The following is a 19,771-nucleotide window of genomic DNA, read 5'->3' as shown; positions in this document are numbered from 1 at the left end:
TTCCCCAGAGGTCCAATCAGCATTTAGATGTTTGATTTACTGCTAACACTTTGGCAAAGCATTTAGAGTGGATTTCCTTTTGTCAAATACATAATAATTTAGTGTTTCTGCTCAAAATGAGTCTTTAAATGATCATAAATGCAAGTTATTTCTGCAAATCTGAGATATTGGAGAGTCTTGTATTGAATGCATCAAGATAAGCTGCAAAATGTTACGTTTCTTTAAAAAGGTAAAGGTAAAGAGATCTGACGGTTAAAGGGATGTTTCCTGCAGAACAGTCTAGAGTCTGTCTCCAGCCGCTCTAATCTGCTTAGTGACAGCTTTTCATCCAAGTGATGTCACACTAACAGCAGCAAAAGAGCAGCTTTGTGTAACTTTGAGATGCTGTTTGGTATTTTAAACATTGTCTGTGTATGTCTACAGGATATATTTCACCTTTAAGCTCTAACTGGATATCGTTCCTCCTCTCTAATCTGCAGTTCTCTCCCTCTCCCTCTCTCCCTGACTCCAGTCCCTGTCCTGCAGCCGAAAGGATCTCTGCTCGTTGGGATTGTGGAGGTTTGGAGAGCGATCAGCAGGAAGTCTGTTTAAAATGTTGAAAACACGACGAGCTGCCGGAGCCACGTCTCAGCGTGACCCTCACTGACCTCCAGGAAAGTCTGTAAACGCTCACTATTATTATTATTATTAAAAACACATGCGGCTCTACTTCCCTTTCCTTCCTCTCCTTCTCAGAACCACTCTCTGTAGCTACCGTCTGTCTCACACAAACACACACACACACACACACACACACACACACACACACACACACACACACACACACACACACACACACACTCAGAGTGACACACGATTCTCCTCTGACTTTAAGTAGATAATGAGGTATTCTTCCAAAACAGCAGGAGGAGATTACAGAGGTGTGTGTGTGTGTGTGTGTGTGTGTGTGTGTGTGTGTGTGTGTGTGTGAGACGGGTTTGGCTGAGTGAGTACGCAGGTGGAATTAAGCAGGTAGACACACACACACACACACACACACACACACACACACACACACACACACACACACACACTGCAACACACACACTCATCGTAACTCAGATTTCTTACAAATTTGAATAACCAACATTTTCTGTCGTTTTCTTCACACACAAGACTCATGTTGCCATGCACAAACATGTTTTTGGCACGCACACACACACACACACACACACACACACACACACACACACACACACACACACACACACACACACACACACATTTTGTTTGACCCACTCTCTCTCTCTCTCTCTCTCTCTCTCTCTCTCTCTAACTCACCGGCCTCGGCGAAGGTGATGATCTCGGTCGTCTCTGTCGCCTCGTCCCCTTCTCCTCCTCCTGCTGTATTTCCCCCTCTGTTGCCCCCTCCCCCCCCCTTCCCGCTCTCCTCCCCTCCCTCGATCTGCACGCTCCCGTCCTCCCCCACCCTCCCCACATGCAGCTTCCGCAGCGCGTTGATGAGCGCGGCGCGGGGGACGGGCCGGGTGATGTTGGGTCTCTGCTGCAGGTGCAGCATGTTCAGGATGTGCCTCTTCACCGCCTCCACCACGTCCTCCCTCCCTTCATCCTCACCCCTCCTCACCCGGGCCAGGGCGCAAGACGGGCAGGAGGGGGAGTCCAGGGAGGCGTCTGGTTGTGGTGGGGGATGCATGACAGGTGAGGAAGAGGAGGAGGAGGAGGAGGAGGAGGAGGTGATGATGATTTGAAGGAGGAAAATCCCTCTGAGTAAGAGCAGCGACGCCATGCTGGCTCCTGATTGGCTGCTGGGCGGCGTGATGAAGATGGGAAGTGTGTGTGAGGAAGTTTCTGTGAGGAGAGAGGAGTGGGTTATTTAAATGTAATGATAGTTACCTCCTCGATGAGCACCGGAACCAACCATGGACCATCGGTTCCCTCAGAGGAACCTCTGGAACCATCTAAAGAACCACTACTCTTTAAAGACCTCTCGAACCATAGCTATCACCTGATGGATCATTAGTGCTCCCTAAATGAACACTATAATCATCTAAAGAACCTTTGGCACCACCTAGGTCTACTAGAACTTATTCAATGACCCAACACACTCTATAAAGACCTCTAGTACCACCTAATGGACCATGAGACCCTCCTCAATGACAACTAGACCCTCCTAAATGATGAAGCCCACCTGAACAGCACTAAGAGGTTTTAGACCCCAGGGTTCTGCTTGTTATAAATACTTCCACAACCTGAGGCAAGGAGGAGAAATCTGTCAGATCTAACGAGTATCTTACAGAATAAAAGTAACCCGATTACTTTCTGTTCTTTTGGGATACCCTGAAGATCAAACAGAACATATAGTTGTTACTTCAGAGCAACACTCTGTCTCACTCTGTCTCACTCTGTCTCACTCTGTCTCCTAAACACTGTAACAGTGATACAGTGAGTGAGACATTGTATTTGTTCACAGTAATCTGATTACTTCTTGTTTGATGGAATGGAAACAGTTACCTTCTCTTTGTATCCGGACTCTCCCGTCACATGTAATCCGTTTCTCCCCCAGATCCTCCTCTCGGCTCGGGGGGGACAGATGGCCGGAGAGTGTGGAGGCGTCGGGAGGAAGAGGAGAAAAAGTCTCTGCTGATGAGAGGAGAAAAAGTCTCCGTTGATGAAGAGGAGGAAAAGTCTCCGCTGATGAAGAGGATGGAAAACTGCAGAGTGTGTGTGTGTGTGTGTGTGTGAAGGAGTTCCTCTCTCTCCCAGACTGACTCGCTCGCTCACCAGTTGAATGGTTTTACAGAGGGGGGCTGGCCTCCCTCTCTCTCTCTCCCTCTCTCTCTCCAGTCTCCTCCCCCCGTGACTCACTCAACTTTTACTTCTTCATCTATCCCTCCTCCCCCCCGCTACCTGACTGTGTTAATGGAGCTGGGATTCCTCCCCCCGCCCCCCTGCATCTCCTCCTCCCACGGTCTGCTGTGAATGAGAGGAAAATCCTGCATGACGATGACGGTCTGTCTGTGGACCAGCACTGCCTGGGGTGGGGGGGGGGGGGCTCTGATGAGATAGACTGATGGACACTGAGGAGGCTAAAGTAAAAATTGAGTGGAAAAAGGATCTAAAAAGAGGTTTAAAAAAGAATATTTGTAGTTTACATAACGTTAAAAGATATGTATAAGAAAATAAATGTAAATATGATAGAGGAAAACAATTCTGTAGTAGGAGAAAAATGTCTGAAAAATAAGGGATTCATTTCCCCAAGTATTGAAATACTTTCTAAAAGTACCTGGGAAATATTAAAATATTCAACAATTGTTCAATATTTCTTACATTTCTATATTAGAAAGGTACATTACAAATGTCCCAAAAAATGTTACATGTTCATGAAGCTGATTTCTTTGTGGAATATTTTAAACTTTAACTTCAGCATTATGACATCATCATCACAGTTACACACACACTTTGTTTATAACATGTGTGTGTCGTCACACTGAGTGTTCAGGAAGTGGAGAAGACGACGAGTTACACACCACCGTTACACACATGTCTGGGACTCTCCCTGTGACATCAGTGTGTGTGTGTGTGTGTGTGTGTGTGTGTGTGTGTGTGTGTGTGAGCTCACCTCTCTGAGTGTGTGTTATGGATATTAGCTCGTCTAGTTTTCTTTAAATAACTCCGTCTGTGAGTCAGGACGTGTCGTCACACTGGCTCTGTTTCTGTTTTAACGTCGCCTCGGGCCTGTACAATAAAAGCCTGGAAAAACACCAGGAAGCTTTAAGTAAGTGAGATAATAAAGAAGGACTTAGCTAAGGGGTTTTAAGACCTCAAACAAACAGTTAAGGGGAAATCCGCCCAGTGTCCAGGTGGGGAAATCAAACACGCCTCAGCTTGTTCAAGTATGTGTTTACAGAAAGTAAGAGGACAAGGTCTGAGAAAAAGGAATATGTTCCAGAATACATTTTTTTAAAGTATGTGGAATAATGTAGAAATAAATTAGTGGAAAAATGTGCAAAAAATATGTTGGAAAGGTGTGAAAAAAAGTCAGAAAATGTGAAATAATCGGTAAAAATAACGTGATAAAATGCCCATTAAATGTGTTAAAAACGGTCTGAAAATAAGTTAAAACATTTCACGAAATAAGTAAAAAATAAATAAAATAAGTCTAAAATATGTGAAAACATGTTCAATAAAGAATATCCCCATATTTAAACAAGAGTGGAAATAAATCAAAACATAAATGAAGTTGCTTATTTATGTAATACTGAACCAAGAGCTGGTTCACAGTGATCTGAAGAGACCTCAATCAAACCTGCTCGTTAAATAAAGGTGTGTTTGTTTTCCTCTCTGAGAGACTGACAGGTAAACACAGATTAAACTGCTCCATCTGGTGGACAACCACTGAAAACATGTGACCTGAAAATACCTCCTCTTCATCTTCATCACTGCTGTCAATCACTTTCATTAGAAGAGGAGGAGAAGGAGGAGGAGGAGGAGGAAGGGGAGGAAGAGGAGGAGGAGGAGGAGAATTGATAAACAGCTGACTGTGTTACTGACACAGTACATGTGCATGCCACTCACGACATGTGGTGCAAAATCCCCCTGTGTGTGTGTGTGTGTGTGTGTGTGTGTGTGTGTGTGTGTGTGTGTGTGTGTGTGTGTGTGTATGTGTGTGTGTTCATACCTCAATAGCCAATCAGACACGGAGGAATTGATGATGTCACACAGCGGGCGAGGTCACAGGTGGCGGAGCTGTGTTTGTCTATAGGTTTTTCCTAGATTCACCACGAGTTAGCATCCCATAACGCCTTATTAGCATATTCAAACACAACGTGTGATATGAAGATAACTGTGCTAATGTCAGTAATGAAGTGGGGAAGTTTCTAGCTGATATCTGTTAGTAAAGTGTGACTGGAAACACAAATATAGAATAAAAACTAGTAGGAATAGGGAACCCACGTTAGCATGTTAGCCAGTATGAAAAATCATAAACAGTAGTTATGATTCAACTCATTTAGAAAAGCAGAAAATGGAAAGGAACATGACTGCTATTAACACACACACACACACACACACACACACACACACACACACACACACACACACACACACACACACACACAAGGGTTTTGGATTCCACCTTCCCCCGGCGTTAGGCTTCGTGTGTGTTTTAATGTATCCGGACATTTTCCAGACTCAGACGTATGACACCTCAAAGGAGCTCAAGTGATTCAGGACACACACACACACACACACACACACACACACACACACACACACACACACACACACACACACACACCACACACACACACACACACACACACACACACACACACACACACACACACACACGACTGCATGTATGACAAGCTGTGTGAATGAAGACCCCTAACACTCTCACTGCTGAAACAACGTCTGAGTCAAGTGTGTGTGTGTATGTGTGTGTGTGTGTGTGTGTGTGTGTGTGTATGTGTGTGTGTGTGTTTGTATGTGTGTGTGTGTGTGTGTATATACTCACGTACAGCTCTGTCTGAATTCCCCTCTGGTTCCTGGCAGACTCTTAGAGTGTGTTGGCAGCGGGTCAGCACCAGGACCGTCAGACTGCAGGAACTGGTACGTGTTTAAAAGCTCCTTCTAGTTTTTGGGGAGTTTATGAACAAATATAAACTCAGTTTCTGTCTCTGCGTACACGAGGAAAAGGCATTGAGAGTTTGCAGACATTTGTTTTTGGAGAGGGGGATCCAGGAGGGCATGGTACCCTCTAAAACCCACTGACTGTGTTTAAGAAGGGAGGAACGGCGGCAGGGATCCCTGAGGTTCTCCTGCTGTGCTTACAAGCTTTAAAACCATATTTATCGTCTGAATATGGGGTTTAAAGTTGGATATTCTGAAAGCCAAGACTACCACGAAAACACCCAAGTGATTTCCATAAAGCAGGACAGATATTTCCACTCAAAATAAAGCTTGTCCCGGTATGACGTAGAAGGAAAAAGTCCTGTATGTGTTCTCGTTCTGTTGGCCTTTTCCCATTGTTTCCGAAACCCCAAAAGTCCCTAAACAGGTCCTGTTTGTCCCACAGTCTCCCAAAAACAAAACAACAACATTCTGCCAAAGCTCAGTGCTCAACAAAGTACCAACTCTTCCTCTCACTGGTCCTTTTGGTAGGATTCTAGCATAAGGAGTAAGATAAGTCAGAGTCTTCTTGACCTTCAGGGACCAAATTGTGTATTTTTGGACAAAGGGGGTTTGTTTTCAGGGTAACGGACATCTGGATTATTGGGACTTCATGACCAAAGCATGGCACATTTCTGAGGGCATGAAGACTCTCATTCACCTGGTCGTAGGAGCTGCAGTTCCAGGCTTTGGATCCCGCCTCATGGAAGTGGATGTAAGACTCAGTCCTGGTAACGCCACGTCCCCCCGGGTCTGAAGTGTCTGCTCGTAGACACTCCCCCCTGGTGTCGCAGCAATGGACTCTGCTTCTCCACGCATGCTCGTTATGATTAATGCAGAAGAAAGTATTTTTACTCACAGAAATCCACGAGTGATTCCAGTATGTGGAGCAAGATCCTGCAGATGGAGAGAGGCTCGGGCCTTTTAAGGGCATGAAGTGTTGGAAAGAGCTCTCTCTGCAGCGTCACTGTTTATTAAAGTGCTTTCTTATTTATTTCAGAGTAAACGTCTGTGAGTTACTGTAACGGCACAGTCATGTGGACAGCTGGCCCACGTTTCACAATATTGGGGATTCAGGGTCATAAAGGGTTGCGTGAATCCACCACAGTTTTTACTCCTCATGAAGGTACTGAGTGAGGCGCTGCTTTTAGCTCACTTTACCGAGTTGAGAAAGTGCTGGGGAACAGGGTAGACCCAGATATTAATGAGCACATGAATAAGTGACGGCAGAAAGCGTGTTCTGAGTTGAGAGGGAAACATTAAGGTGTCCCGAGTGTTTCGATGAGTCTGAGCGCCGCGGGCTGGCAGCGTCTAACGTCCCTCTGACGCTAATCAGCATGCTAACACATCGGACTGTAAACACATCGGACTGTAAACACATCGGACCGTAAACACATCGCACCGTCAACACATCGGACCGTGAACACATCGGACCGTGAACACATCGGACCGTGAACACATCGGACCGTGAACACATCGGACCGTGAACACATCGCACCGTCAACACATCGCACCGTGAACACATCGGACCGTGAACACATCGCACCGTGAACACATCGCACAGTAAACACATCGCACCGTGAACACATCGCACCGTCAACACATCGCACCGTCAACACATCGCACCGTCAACACATCGCACCGTGAACACATCGGACCGTGAACACATCGGACCGTGAACACATCGCACCGTGAACACATCGCACAGTAAACACATCGCACCGTGAACACATCGCACCGTCAACACATCGCACCGTCAACACATCGCACCGTCAACACATCGCACCGAGAACACATCGGACCGTGAACACATCGGACCGTGAACACATCACACATCGCACCGTGAACACATCGCACCGTGAACACATCGCACCGTGAACACATCGCACCGTGAACACATTGGACCGTCAACACATCGCACCGTGAACACATCGCACAGTAAACACTGACGCTAATCAGCATGCTAACACATCGGACTGTAAACACATCGGACTGTAAACACATCGCACCGTCAACACATCGGACCGTCAACACATCGGACCGTCAACACATCACACCGTGAACACATCGCACCGTCAACACATCGCACTGTGAACACATCGCACATTGAACACATCGGACCGTCAACACATCGGACCGTGAACACATCGGACCGTGAACACATCGGACCGTGAACACATCGCACCGTGAACACATCGGACCGTGAACACATCGGACCGTGAACACATCGCACCGTGAACACATCGCACCGTCAACACATCTCACCGTGAACACATCTCACCGTCAACACATCTCACCGTGAACACATCGCACCGTGAACACATCTCACCGTCAACACATCGGACCGTGAACACATCGGACCGTGAACACATCTCACCGTGAACACATCGCACCGTGAACACATCGCACCGTCAACACATCTCACCGTCAACACAATCGGACCGTCAACACATCGGACCGTCAAACACAACAGAGGAGTTTATAAACTATGGTTTTACCTGAAGTCTACGTGACTATTCTTACCGTCGTTTTGTGACATAACTTCCCACACAACTACATATCCTAAGTAACGTAACAAACCTGCTTATTTTACGTAACAAACAAATCACTTTTTCTTTTTAGTGTTTTGAGGACCATTGTAACGTCACATTTGTACGTATTTTAACCCGTTTTTCCAACCTAGCTACGTAGATTTGTTTGTTACATTTTGAGGAAGATCCTACCAGTTTAATCAACTATGAATCTCAATGAACAACTAATCCACGCGTGTTTACTGAGTAGAGACCGGCTTTTTACCACTTTTTATACAACTTACGTTATCGTTTTGCCATGTGTCGGAGGTGATATATTTTACTTTAGTTTTGTCATGTAACTTCGTACCAAACGTACCAGTTTTTCCCAAACCACAATTTTTTTCAAAGCCAGCCACATAGTTTTGTTGCCTTGTGAGTTTTTAAACTGCAGGCCATATAATCACTTTTTTTTACGTTGGTTGTCTTGGAATGTTTCTTTGTAAACCATGACTCGATGAGTTATGAAATTGGGAAAGTCTCTGGATTTGCAAACGCCTCAAAAACAATGACTGTAATTTGATAATTGACTAACTCTTAAGAGCTAGTGACTGATTGTTTGTGGTCATTGAGCTTCATGTCGGTTGTTTGTCTTCTCAGAGACGGGCAGGATAGTTTCCATAAATAAGAAGAATAATGGATGATATGATATAATATCTTCTCCTCTCAGACCTCTCCTTGGTGAGAGGCTTCAGATTTCTGCTTCTCACAGCTGTGAAACCACACCATCTCCTCCCGGTTTCCTAACGTTTGTCTTTCCCTCCTCCGCCCTCACATAATTCCCTGCTCCTGTCATGTTTGGACGGATCGCATACGGCGGTTTTTGCCTGGAGGGTCGGGCTCTGTGGTCGGCAGCTTTTCCCAAACATTTCTACACCAACAAGTGCTGCTTCTGAGAAGTGCGTCAGCCGGCCGGGTCTGATAACCGTGATTATCCTGTTAGACTCTGACTGTCCTGCAGAGTCACCGCTCACCCGCCAACCACCAGGTGGGCGAGCAGACTGGGAACAGAACCAGTCCGAGGCTCTGGACTCACTGAAACAGCAGAGAGAACAACAGAGAGATCAACAGAGAGGAAGACGTCTGAGACGTTGGATATAACACGCAGAGGAAGCGAATCTATAGATCAGAAGCACAGACCATCAGAATACCAATAAATACATTTACTCAAGTACTGTACTTCCTGTGGTACTTCATTCCTCTACGCTACGAGCCAATATTGCCCTAAATGTATCTGAAAGCTTCTACAGACTGAGAGTATGATACCAGAGGAGGAGGACGTGCATACTCTACTATAGTGAGAGTAAACTGCAGTGTAGAGACTGGCTCTCATACAGCTGAAGAGCAGGGTGTGGGAAGGAAGAGACGTCACATCCCGCTCAGTTTCCAGGGACAGACGTGCAGAAGATGTAAGATAACGACTTCAACTTCTACCTTCAGATTAAGGTGACAGGGTGCAGGGACAACAAAAAGAAAAGAGGAGCTTCAAGAGAGAGGTCAGCAGAGAGATCGATGCTGAGATCAGACGATGTGTGTGTGTGTGTGTGTGTGTGTGTGTGTGTGTGTGTGTGTGTGTGTGTGTGTGTGTGTGTGTGTGTGTGTGTGTGTGTGTGTGTGTGTGTGTGTGTGTGTGTGAGAGAGAGAGAAAGGGGCAAACCTGTAGTGAGATTCATCTGCAGGTTGGAAAAATTTCTAGCAAAGAAAACTACAAAATAAAAGTTTAACACGGGTTAGTGTCTCTGTAGTCCTTTAGTGTCTCTGTAGTCCTTTAGTGTCTCTGTAGTCCTTTAGTCTCTCTGTAGTCCTTTAGTCTCTCTGTAGTCCTTTAGTCTCTCTGTAGTCCTTTAGTGTCTCTGTAGTCCTTTAGTCTCTCTGTAGTCCTTTAGTGTCTCTGTAGTCCTTTAGTCTCTCTGTAGTCCTTTAGTCTCTCTGTAGTCCTTTAGTGTCTCTGTAGTCCTTTAGTCTCTCTGTAGTCCGTTAGTCTCTCTGTAGTCCTTTAGTCTCTCTGTAGTCCTTTAGTCTCTCTGTAGTCCTTTAGTCTCTCTGTAGTCCTTTAGTCTCTCTGTAGTCCTTTAGTGTCTCTGTAGTCCTTTAGTCTCTCTGTAGTCCTTTAGTGTCTCTGTAGTCCTTTAGTGTCTCTGTAGTCCTTTAGTGTCTCTGTAGTCCTTTAGTCTCTCTGTAGTCCTTTAGTGTCTCTGTAGTCCTTTAGTCTCTCTGTAGTCCTTTAGTCTCTCTGTAGTCCTTTAGTGTCTCTGTAGTCCTTTAGTGTCTCTGTAGTCCTTTAGTGTCTCTGTAGTCCTTTAGTCTCTCTGTAGTCCTTTAGTGTCTCTGTAGTCCTTTAGTCTCTCTGTAGTCCTTTAGTGTCTCTGTAGTCCTTTAGTCTCTCTGTAGTCCTTTAGTGTCTCTGTAGTCCTTTAGTCTCTCTGTAGTCCTTTAGTCTCTCTGTAGTCCTTTAGTCTCTCTGTAGTCCTTTAGTGTCTCTGTAGTCCTTTAGTCTCTCTGTAGTCCTTTAGTGTCTCTGTAGTCCTTTAGTGTCTCTGTAGTCCTTTAGTGTCTCTGTAGTCCTTTAGTGTCTCTGTAGTCCTTTAGTCTCTCTGTAGTCCTTTAGTCTCTCTGTAGTCCTTTAGTCTCTCTGTAGTCCTTTAGTCTCTCTGTAGTCCTTTAGTGTCTCTGTAGTCCTTTAGTGTCTCTGTAGTCCTTTAGTGTCTCTGTAGTCCTTTAGTGTCTCTGTAGTCCTTTAGTCTCTCTGTAGTCCTTTAGTGTCTCTGTAGTCCTTTAGTCTCTCTGTAGTCCTTTAGTGCTCTCTGTAGTCCTTTAGTCTCTCTGTAGTCCTTTAGTCTCTCTGTAGTCCTTTAGTGTCTCTGTAGTCCTTTAGTCTCTCTGTAGTCCTTTAGTGTCTCTGTAGTCCTTTAGTCTCTCTGTAGTCCTTTAGTCTCTCTGTAGTCCTTTAGTGTCTCTGTAGTCCTTTAGTCTCTCTGTAGTCCTTTAGTCTCTCTGTAGTCCTTTAGTCTCTCTGTAGTCCTTTAGTCTCTCTGTAGTCCTTTAGTCTCTCTGTAGTCCTTTAGTGTCTCTGTAGTCCTTTAGTGTCTCTGTAGTCCTTTAGTCTCTCTGTAGTCCTTTAGTGTCTCTGTAGTCCTTTAGTGTCTCTGTAGTCCTTTAGTGTCTCTGTAGTCCTTTAGTCTCTCTGTAGTCCTTTAGTGTCTCTGTAGTCCTTTAGTGTCTCTGTAGTCCTTTAGTGTCTCTGTAGTCCTTTAGTCTCTCTGTAGTCCTTTAGTGTCTCTGTAGTCCTTTAGTCTCTCTGTAGTCCTTTAGTCTGTCTCTGTAGTCCTTTAGTGTCTCTGTAGTCCTTTAGTCTCTCTGTAGTCCTTTAGTCTCTCTGTAGTCCTTTAGTGTCTCTGTAGTCCTTTAGTGTCTCTGTAGTCCTTTAGTGTCTCTGTAGTCCTTTAGTCTCTCTGTAGTCCTTTAGTCTGTCTCTGTAGTCCTTTAGTCTCTCTGTAGTCCTTTAGTCTCTCTGTAGTCCTTTAGTCTCTCTGTAGTCCTTTAGTCTCTCTGTACTCCTTTAGTCTCTCTGTAGTCCTTTAGTGTCTCTGTAGTCCTTTAGTGTCTCTGTAGTCCTTTAGTGTCTCTCTGTAGTCCTTTAGTGTCTCTGTAGTCCTTTAGTCTCTCTGTAGTCCTTTAGTGTCTCTGTAGTCCTTTAGTCTCTCTGTAGTCCTTTAGTGTCTCTCTGTAGTCCTTTAGTCTCTCTGTAGTCCTTTAGTCTCTCTGTAGTCCTTTAGTGTCTCTGTAGTCCTTTAGTCTCTCTGTAGTCCTTTAGTGTCTCTGTAGTCCTTTAGTGTCTCTGTAGTCCTTTAGTGTCTCTGTAGTCCTTTAGTCTCTCTGTAGTCCTTTAGTCTCTCTGTAGTCCTTTAGTCTCTCTGTAGTCCTTTAGTGTCTCTGTAGTCCTTTAGTGTCTCTGTAGTCCTTTAGTCTCTCTGTAGTCCTTTAGTCTCTCTGTAGTCCTTTAGTGTCTCTGCAGTCCTTTAGTGTCTCTGTAGTCCTTTAGTGTCTCTGTAGTCCTTTAGTCTCTCTGTAGTTCTCTCTGTAGTCCTTTAGTGTCTCTGTAGTCCTTTGTGTCTCTGTAGTCCTTTAGTCTCTCTGTAGTCCTTTAGTGTCTCTGTAGTCCTTTAGTCTCTCTGTAGTCCTTTAGTCTGTCTCTGTAGTCCTTTAGTGTCTCTGTAGTCCTTTAGTCTCTCTGTAGTCCTTTAGTCTCTCTGTAGTCCTTTAGTGTCTCTGTAGTCCTTTAGTGTCTCTGTAGTCCTTTAGTGTCTCTGTAGTCCTTTAGTCTCTCTGTAGTCCTTTAGTCTCTCTGTAGTCCTTTAGTGTCTCTGTAGTCCTTTAGTCTCTCTGTAGTCCTTTAGTGTCTCTGTAGTCCTTTAGTCTCTCTGTAGTCCTTTAGTGTCTCTGTAGTCCTTTAGTCTCTCTGTAGTCCTTTAGTCTCTCTGTAGTCCTTTAGTGTCTCTGTAGTCCTTTAGTCTCTCTGTAGTCCTTTAGTCTCTCTGTAGTCCTTTAGTCTCTCTGTAGTCCTTTAGTGTCTCTGTAGTCCTTTAGTCTCTCTGTAGTCCTTTAGTGTCTCTGTAGTCCTTTAGTGTCTCTGTAGTCCTTTAGTCTCTCTGTAGTCCTTTAGTCTCTCTGTAGTCCTTTAGTCTCTCTGTAGTCCTTTAGTCTCTCTGTAGTCCTTTAGTGTCTCTGTAGTCCTTTAGTCTCTCTGTAGTCCTTTAGTCTCTCTGTAGTCCTTTAGTCTGTCTCTGTAGTCCTTTAGTGTCTCTGTAGTCCTTTAGTCTCTCTGTAGTCCTTTAGTCTCTCTGTAGTCCTTTAGTCTCTCTGTAGTCCTTTAGTGTCTCTGTAGTCCTTTAGTGTCTCTGTAGTCCTTTAGTCTCTCTGTAGTCCTTTAGTGTCTCTGTAGTCCTTTAGTCTCTCTGTAGTCCTTTAGTGTCTCTGTAGTCCTTTAGTCTCTCTGTAGTCCTTTAGTGTCTCTGTAGTCCTTTAGTCTCTCTGTAGTCCTTTAGTGTCTCTGTAGTCCTTTAGTCTCTCTGTAGTCCTTTAGTCTCTCTGTAGTCCTTTAGTGTCTCTGTAGTCCTTTAGTCTCTCTGTAGTCCTTTAGTCTCTCTGTAGTCCTTTAGTCTCTCTGTAGTCCTTTAGTGTCTCTGTAGTCCTTTAGTCTCTCTGTAGTCCTTTAGTCTCTCTGTAGTCCTTTAGTCTCTCTGTAGTCCTTTAGTGTCTCTGTAGTCCTTTAGTGTCTCTGTAGTCCTTTAGTCTCTCTGTAGTCCTTTAGTGTCTCTGTAGTCCTTTAGTCTCTCTGTAGTCCTTTAGTGTCTCTGTAGTCCTTTAGTCTCTCTGTAGTCCTTTAGTGTCTCTGTAGTCCTTTAGTCTCTCTGTAGTCCTTTAGTGTCTCTGTAGTCCTTTAGTCTCTCTGTAGTCCTTTAGTCTCTCTGTAGTCCTTTAGTGTCTCTGTAGTCCTTTAGTCTCTCTGTAGTCCTTTAGTGTCTCTGTAGTCCTTTAGTCTCTCTGTAGTCCTTTAGTCTCTCTGTAGTCCTTTAGTGTCTCTGTAGTCCTTTAGTCTCTCTGTAGTCCTTTAGTCTCTCTGTAGTCCTTTAGTCTCTCTGTAGTCCTTTAGTCTCTCTGTAGTCCTTTAGTCTCTCTGTAGTCCTTTAGTGTCTCTGTAGTCCTTTAGTGTCTCTGTAGTCCTTTAGTCTCTCTGTAGTCCTTTAGTGTCTCTGTAGTCCTTTAGTGTCTCTGTAGTCCTTTAGTGTCTCTGTAGTCCTTTAGTCTCTCTGTAGTCCTTTAGTCTCTCTGTAGTCCTTTAGTCTCTCTGTAGTCCTTTAGTCTCTCTGTAGTCCTTTAGTCTCTCTGTAGTCCTTTAGTCTGTCTCTGTAGTCCTTTAGTGTCTCTGTAGTCCTTTAGTGTCTCTGTAGTCCTTTAGTCTCTCTGTAGTCCTTTAGTCTCTCTGTAGTCCTTTAGTCTCTCTGTAGTCCTTTAGTCTCTCTGTAGTCCTTTAGTGTCTCTGTAGTCCTTTAGTGTCTCTGTAGTCATTTAGTGTCTCTGTAGTCCTTTAGTGTCTCTGTAGTCCTTTAGTGTCTCTGTAGTCCTTTAGTGTCTCTGTAGTCCTTTAGTCTCTCTGTAGTCCTTTAGTGTCTCTGTAGTCCTTTAGTGCTCACTGTAGTCCTTTAGTGTCTCTCTGTAGTCCTTTAGTGTCTCTGTAGTCCTTTAGTCTCTCTGTAGTCCTTTAGTGTCTCTGTAGTCCTTTAGTCTCTCTGTAGTCCTTTAGTCTCCTTTAGTCTCTCTGTAGTCCTTTAGTGTCTCTGTAGTCCTTTAGTGTCTCTGTAGTCCTTTAGTGTCTCTGTAGTCATTTAGTGTCTCTGTAGTCCTTTAGTGTCTCTGTAGTCCTTTAGTCTCTCTGTAGTCCTTTAGTGTCTCTGTAGTCCTTTAGTCTCTCTGTAGTCCTTTAGTGTCTCTGTAGTCCTTTAGTGTCTCTGTAGTCTCTGTAGTCCTTTAGTGTCTCTGTAGTCCTTTAGTGTCTCTGTAGTCCTTTAGTGTCTCTGTAGTCATTTAGTGTCTCTGTAGTCCTTTAGTGTCTCTGTAGTCCTTTAGTCTCTCTGTAGTCCTTTAGTGTCTCTGTAGTCCTTTAGTCTCTCTGTAGTCCTTTAGTGTCTCTGTAGTCCTTTAGTGTCTCTGTAGTCTCTGTAGTCCTTTAGTGTCTCTGTAGTCCTTTAGTCTCTCTGTAGTCCTTTAGTCTCTCTGTAGTCCTTTAGTCTCTCTGTAGTCCTGTAGTCTCTCTGTAGTCCTTTAGTCTCTCTGTAGTCCTTTAGTGTCTCTGTAGTCCTTTAGTCTCTCTGTAGTCCTTTAGTGTCTCTGTAGTCCTTTAGTGTCTCTCTGTAGTCCTTTAGTCTCTCTGTAGTCCTTTAGTGTCTCTGTAGTCCTTTAGTGTCTCTCTGTAGTCCTTTAGTCTCTCTGTAGTCCTTTAGTGTCTCTGTAGTCCTTTAGTGTCTCTGTAGTCCTTTAGTGTCTCTGTAGTCCTTTAGTGTCGCTGTAGTCCTTTAGTGTCTCTCTGTAGTCCTTTAGTGTCTCTGTAGTCCTTTAGTCTCTCTGTAGTCCTTTAGTGTCTCTGTAGTCCTTTAGTCTCTCTGTAGTCCTTTAGTGTCTCTGTAGTCCTTTAGTGTCTCTGTAGTCCTTTAGTGTCTCTGTAGTCCTTTAGTCTCTCTGTAGTCCTTTAGTGTCTCTGTAGTCCTTTAGTGTCGCTGTAGTCCTTTAGTCTCTCTGTAGTCCTTTAGTGTCTCTGTAGTCCTTTAGTGTCTCTGTAGTCCTTTAGTGTCTCTGTAGTCCTTCAGTGTCTCTGTAGTCCTTTAGTCTCTCTGTAGTCCTTTAGTCTCTCTGTAGTCCTTTAGTGTCGCTGTAGTCCTTTAGTGTCTCTGTAGTCCTTCAGTGTCTCTGTAGTCCTTTAGTCTCTCTGTAGTCCTTTAGTCTCTCTGTAGTCCTTTAGTCTCTCTGTAGTCCTTTAGTGTCTCTGTAGTCCTTCAGTGTCTCTGTAGTCCTTTAGTCTCTCTGTAGTCCTTTAGTCTCTCTGTAGTCCTTTAGTCTCTCTGTAGTCCTTTAGTGTCGCTGTAGTCCTTTAGTGTCTCTGTAGTCCTTCAGTGTCTCTGTAGTCCTTTAGTCTCTCTGTAGTCCTTTAGTCTCTCTGTAGTCCTTTAGTGTCTCTGTAGTCCTTTAGTGTCTCTGTAGTCCTTTAGTCTCTCTGTAGTCCTTTAGTCTCTCTGTAGTCCTTTAGTGTCGCTGTAGTCCTTTAGTGTCTCTGTAGTCCTTTAGTCTCTCTGTAGTCCTTTAGTCTCTCTGTAGTCCTTTAGTGTCTCTGTAGTCCTTTAGTCTCTCTGTAGTCCTTTAGTGTCTCTGTAGTCCTTTAGTGTCTCTGTAGTCCTTTAGTGTCTCTGTAGTCCTTTAGTCTCTCTGTAGTCCTTTAGTCTCTCTGTAGTCCTTTAGTGTCTCTGTAGTCCTTTAGTCTCTCTGTAGTCCTTTAGTGTCTCTGTAGTCCTTTAGTGTCTCTGTAGTCCTTTAGTGTCGCTGTAGTCCTTTAGTGTCTCTGTAGTCCTTTAGTCTCTCTGTAGTCCTTTAGTGTCTCTGTAGTCCTTTAGTGTCTCTGTAGTCCTTTAGTCTCTCTGTAGTCCTTTAGTCTCTCTGTAGTCCTTTAGTGTCTCTGTAGTCCTTTAGTGTCTCTGTAGTCCTTTAGTGTCGCTGTAGTCCTTTAGTGTCTCTGTAGTCCTTTAGTGTCGCTGTAGTCCTTTAGTCTCTCTGTAGTCCTTTAGTGTCTCTGTAGTCCTTTAGTCTCTCTGTAGTCCTTTAGTCTCTCTGTAGTCCTTTAGTGTCTCTGTAGTCCTTTAGTCTCTCTGTAGTCCTTTAGTCTCTCTGTAGTCCTTTAGTCTCTCTGTAGTCCTTTAGTGTCTCTGTAGTCCTTTAGTGTCTCTGTAGTCCTTTAGTGTCTCTGTAGTCCTTTAGTGTCTCTGTAGTCCTTTAGTGTCTCTGTAGTCCTTTAGTGTCTCTGTAGTCCTTTAGTCTCTCTGTAGTCCTTTAGTCTCTCTGTAGTCCTTTAGTGTCTCTGTAGTCCTTTAGTGTCTCTGTAGTCCTTTAGTGTCTCTGTAGTCCTTTAGTGTCTCTGTAGTCCTTTAGTGTCTCTGTAGTCCTTTAGTCTCTCTGTAGTCCTTTAGTGTCTCTGTAGTCCTTTAGTCTCTCTGTAGTCCTTTAGTGTCTCTGTAGTCCTTTAGTCTCTCTGTAGTCCTTTAGTCTCTCTGTAGTCCTTTAGTCTCTCTGTAGTCCTTTAGTCTCTCTGTAGTCCTTTAGTGTCTCTGTAGTCCTTTAGTGTCTCTGTAGTCCTTTAGTGTCTCTGTAGTCCTTTAGTCTCTCTGTAGTCCTTTAGTGTCTCTGTAGTCCTTTAGTCTCTCTGTAGTCCTTTAGTGTCTCTGTAGTCCTTTAGTCTCTCTGTAGTCCTTTAGTCTCTCTGTAGTCCTTTAGTGTCTCTGTAGTCCTTTAGTGTCTCTGTAGTCCTTTAGTGTCTCTGTAGTCCTTTAGTGTCTCTGTAGTCCTTTAGTCTCTCTGTACTCCTTTAGTCTCTCTGTAGTCCTTTAGTGTCTCTGTAGTCCTTTAGTGTCTCTGTAGTCCTTTAGTGTCTCTGTAGTCCTTTAGTGTCTGTTTGTTCTCTCCCCCCCTCAGATGATGCAGGTTTCAGATCTCTTTAATTCATCTCTTTTTTATTTCTCACACACACACACACACACACACACACACACACACACACACACACACACACACACACACACACACACACACACACACACACACACACACACAGACTCCGAGGCTCTGACTCTTTGAAGGTGTCAGACCGAGGAAGTTTAGTCAGCTTCGACTGGCGATCGATTGTCATCATTAAAGAAATATTCCCAGTACACCAGAGCCAGGGTTCGGCTCTGGTGTACTGGGAAGAGGACAGATATACCTATAGCGTCTACAACATATAGAGCCTGTCAGACGCTGTGCTGCAGATCCATCACTCCCATCACGACAGTGTATAAATAGAAAGATAGAATGTGTGTGTGTACATTCTATATGCACACTGACCATGTGTGTGTGTGTGTGTGTGTGTGTGTGTGTGTGTGTGTGTGTGTGTGTGTGTGTGTGTGTGTGTGTGTGTGTGTGTGTGTGTGTGTGTGTGTGTGTGTGTGTGTGAGAAAGACAGCTTACATAAATGAACCTCAGCTTGTGTATTTAGCTGGAACTTGACTCTCCATTGTTGCCTGTAATTGCTGCGTTACACAAACACTCTTTGTTAGAAAATACACCATTTGGGTTCCTCTGTTTAATTCTCTTTACTATTTATACTCTGTGTACTGTAGTGTGTACTCTGTGTACATCACACTGACAGCGGGATCCAGGCGCTCTAAAGAAATAAAGGTTAGTGCAAAACAACGTCAACAGATGCACACTTATGCACCCTGCAGATAACCCTCGCTGGTTCTTCTTTTAATGCCTGACGTTTGAAATATTCATCCTCACGTGTAATTTGAGAAGTGTTTGTGTACCATGTATTTTTTATTTACTTTATTTCCATCTCCTGTGATGCCTTTATGTAACACCAGTGAAATATTTTTGCAATATAAGTGGGTTATTCTTGTCCGCTGTTGGTTAACATGCGTCACCCACTATGTTTATGCAAAGGAATATAAAAATAAATACATATAAGTTGGACAAAAAGGCGAGGTTGCATTGGGTCGGACCACGGTTTATTTAAACTCTATTCAGTCCGACTGAATAATAGGGAAAAGTGAGCAACAAGCGACAGAAACTACAGAAAGGAGACAGAAACTACAGAAAGAAGACAGAAACTACAGAAAGGAGACAGAAAATACAGAAAGAAGACAGAAACTACAGAAACTACAGAAATGAGACAGAAACTACAGAAACTACAGAAAGAAGACAGAAACTACAGAAAGAGAGACAGAAACTACAGAAAGGAGACAGAAAATACAGAAACTACAGAAATGAGACAGAAACTACAGAAACTACAGAAAGGAAACAGAAACTACAGAAAGGACACAGAAACTACAGAAAGGAAACAGAAACTACAGAAAGGAAACAGAAACTACAGAAAGGAAACAGAAACTACAGAAAGGAAACAGAAACTACAGGAAAGAAGAAAGAAACTACAGAAGAACAGAAACTACGGAAAGAAGAAAGAAACTACAGAAAGGACACAGAAACTACGGAAATGAGACAGAAACTACAGAAAGAAAGAAGAAACTACAGAAACTACAGAAAGGAAGACAGAAACTACAGAAAGAAGACAGAAACTACAGAAAGAAGAAAGAACTACAGAAACTACAGAAAGAGACAGAAATACAGAAAGAAGACAGAAACTACAGAAACTACAGAAATACAGAAACTACAGAAAGACAGAACTACAGAAAGGAGACAGAAACTACAGAAACTACAGAAAGAAGACAGAAACTACAGAAGGACACAGAAACTACAGAAAGAGACAGAAACTACAGAAAGAAGAAAGAAACTACGAACACAGAAAGAGACAGAAACTACAGAAAGAAGCAGAAGACTACAGAAAGAAGAAAGAAACTACAGAAACTACAGAAAGACGACAGAAATACAGAAAACTACAGAAATACAGAAGACAGAAACTACAGAAAGACAGAAAAGAAACTACAAATGAGCAGAAACTACAGAAAGAGACGAAAAAACAGAAAATACAGAAATACAGAAACTACAGAAAGGAGACAGAAACTACGGAAAGGAGACAGAAACTACAGAAAATACAGAAACTACAGAAAATACAGAAACTACAGAAAATACAGAAACTACAGAAATGAGACAGAAACTACAGAAAGAGACAGAAACTACAGAAAATACAGAAACTACAGAAAATACAGAAACTACAGAAAGAAGACAGAAACTACAGAAAGAAGACAGAAACTACAGAAAGAAGAAAGAAAATACAG

General features: G+C 43.6%; 1 protein-coding gene across 3 annotated transcripts in view; it reads right to left on the bottom strand.

The window, feature by feature from the left end:
• The window catches only part of inhbaa (inhibin subunit beta Aa), a 50,927-nt gene that overhangs the window by 17,140 nt on the left and 14,016 nt on the right, over nucleotides 1-19,771 (bottom strand). Inside the window, exons 1-3 of one of the 3 annotated variants that reach the window (XM_063912563.1) lie at nucleotides 3,620-3,981; nucleotides 2,512-2,640; nucleotides 1,321-1,848 (exon numbers count right to left, since the gene is read on the bottom strand). In XM_063912563.1, coding sequence (XP_063768633.1) covers nucleotides 1,321-1,786 — 466 coding nt within the window. In that variant the 5' untranslated portion in view covers nucleotides 1,787-1,848; nucleotides 2,512-2,640; nucleotides 3,620-3,981. Of the gene's footprint in view, nucleotides 1-1,320; nucleotides 1,849-2,511; nucleotides 2,641-3,619; nucleotides 3,982-19,771 lie in introns of those variants that run through there. The other 2 variants (XM_063912565.1, XM_063912562.1) reach the window with 2 other exon arrangements.

The sequence above is a fragment of the Eleginops maclovinus genome, chromosome 21, assembly GCF_036324505.1.
Source record: "Eleginops maclovinus isolate JMC-PN-2008 ecotype Puerto Natales chromosome 21, JC_Emac_rtc_rv5, whole genome shotgun sequence".
Lineage (NCBI taxonomy): Eukaryota > Metazoa > Chordata > Actinopteri > Perciformes > Eleginopidae > Eleginops > Eleginops maclovinus.
The sequence above is the reverse complement of the archived record's forward strand: the minus strand, read 5'-3'. Positions and strand labels throughout refer to the sequence as shown.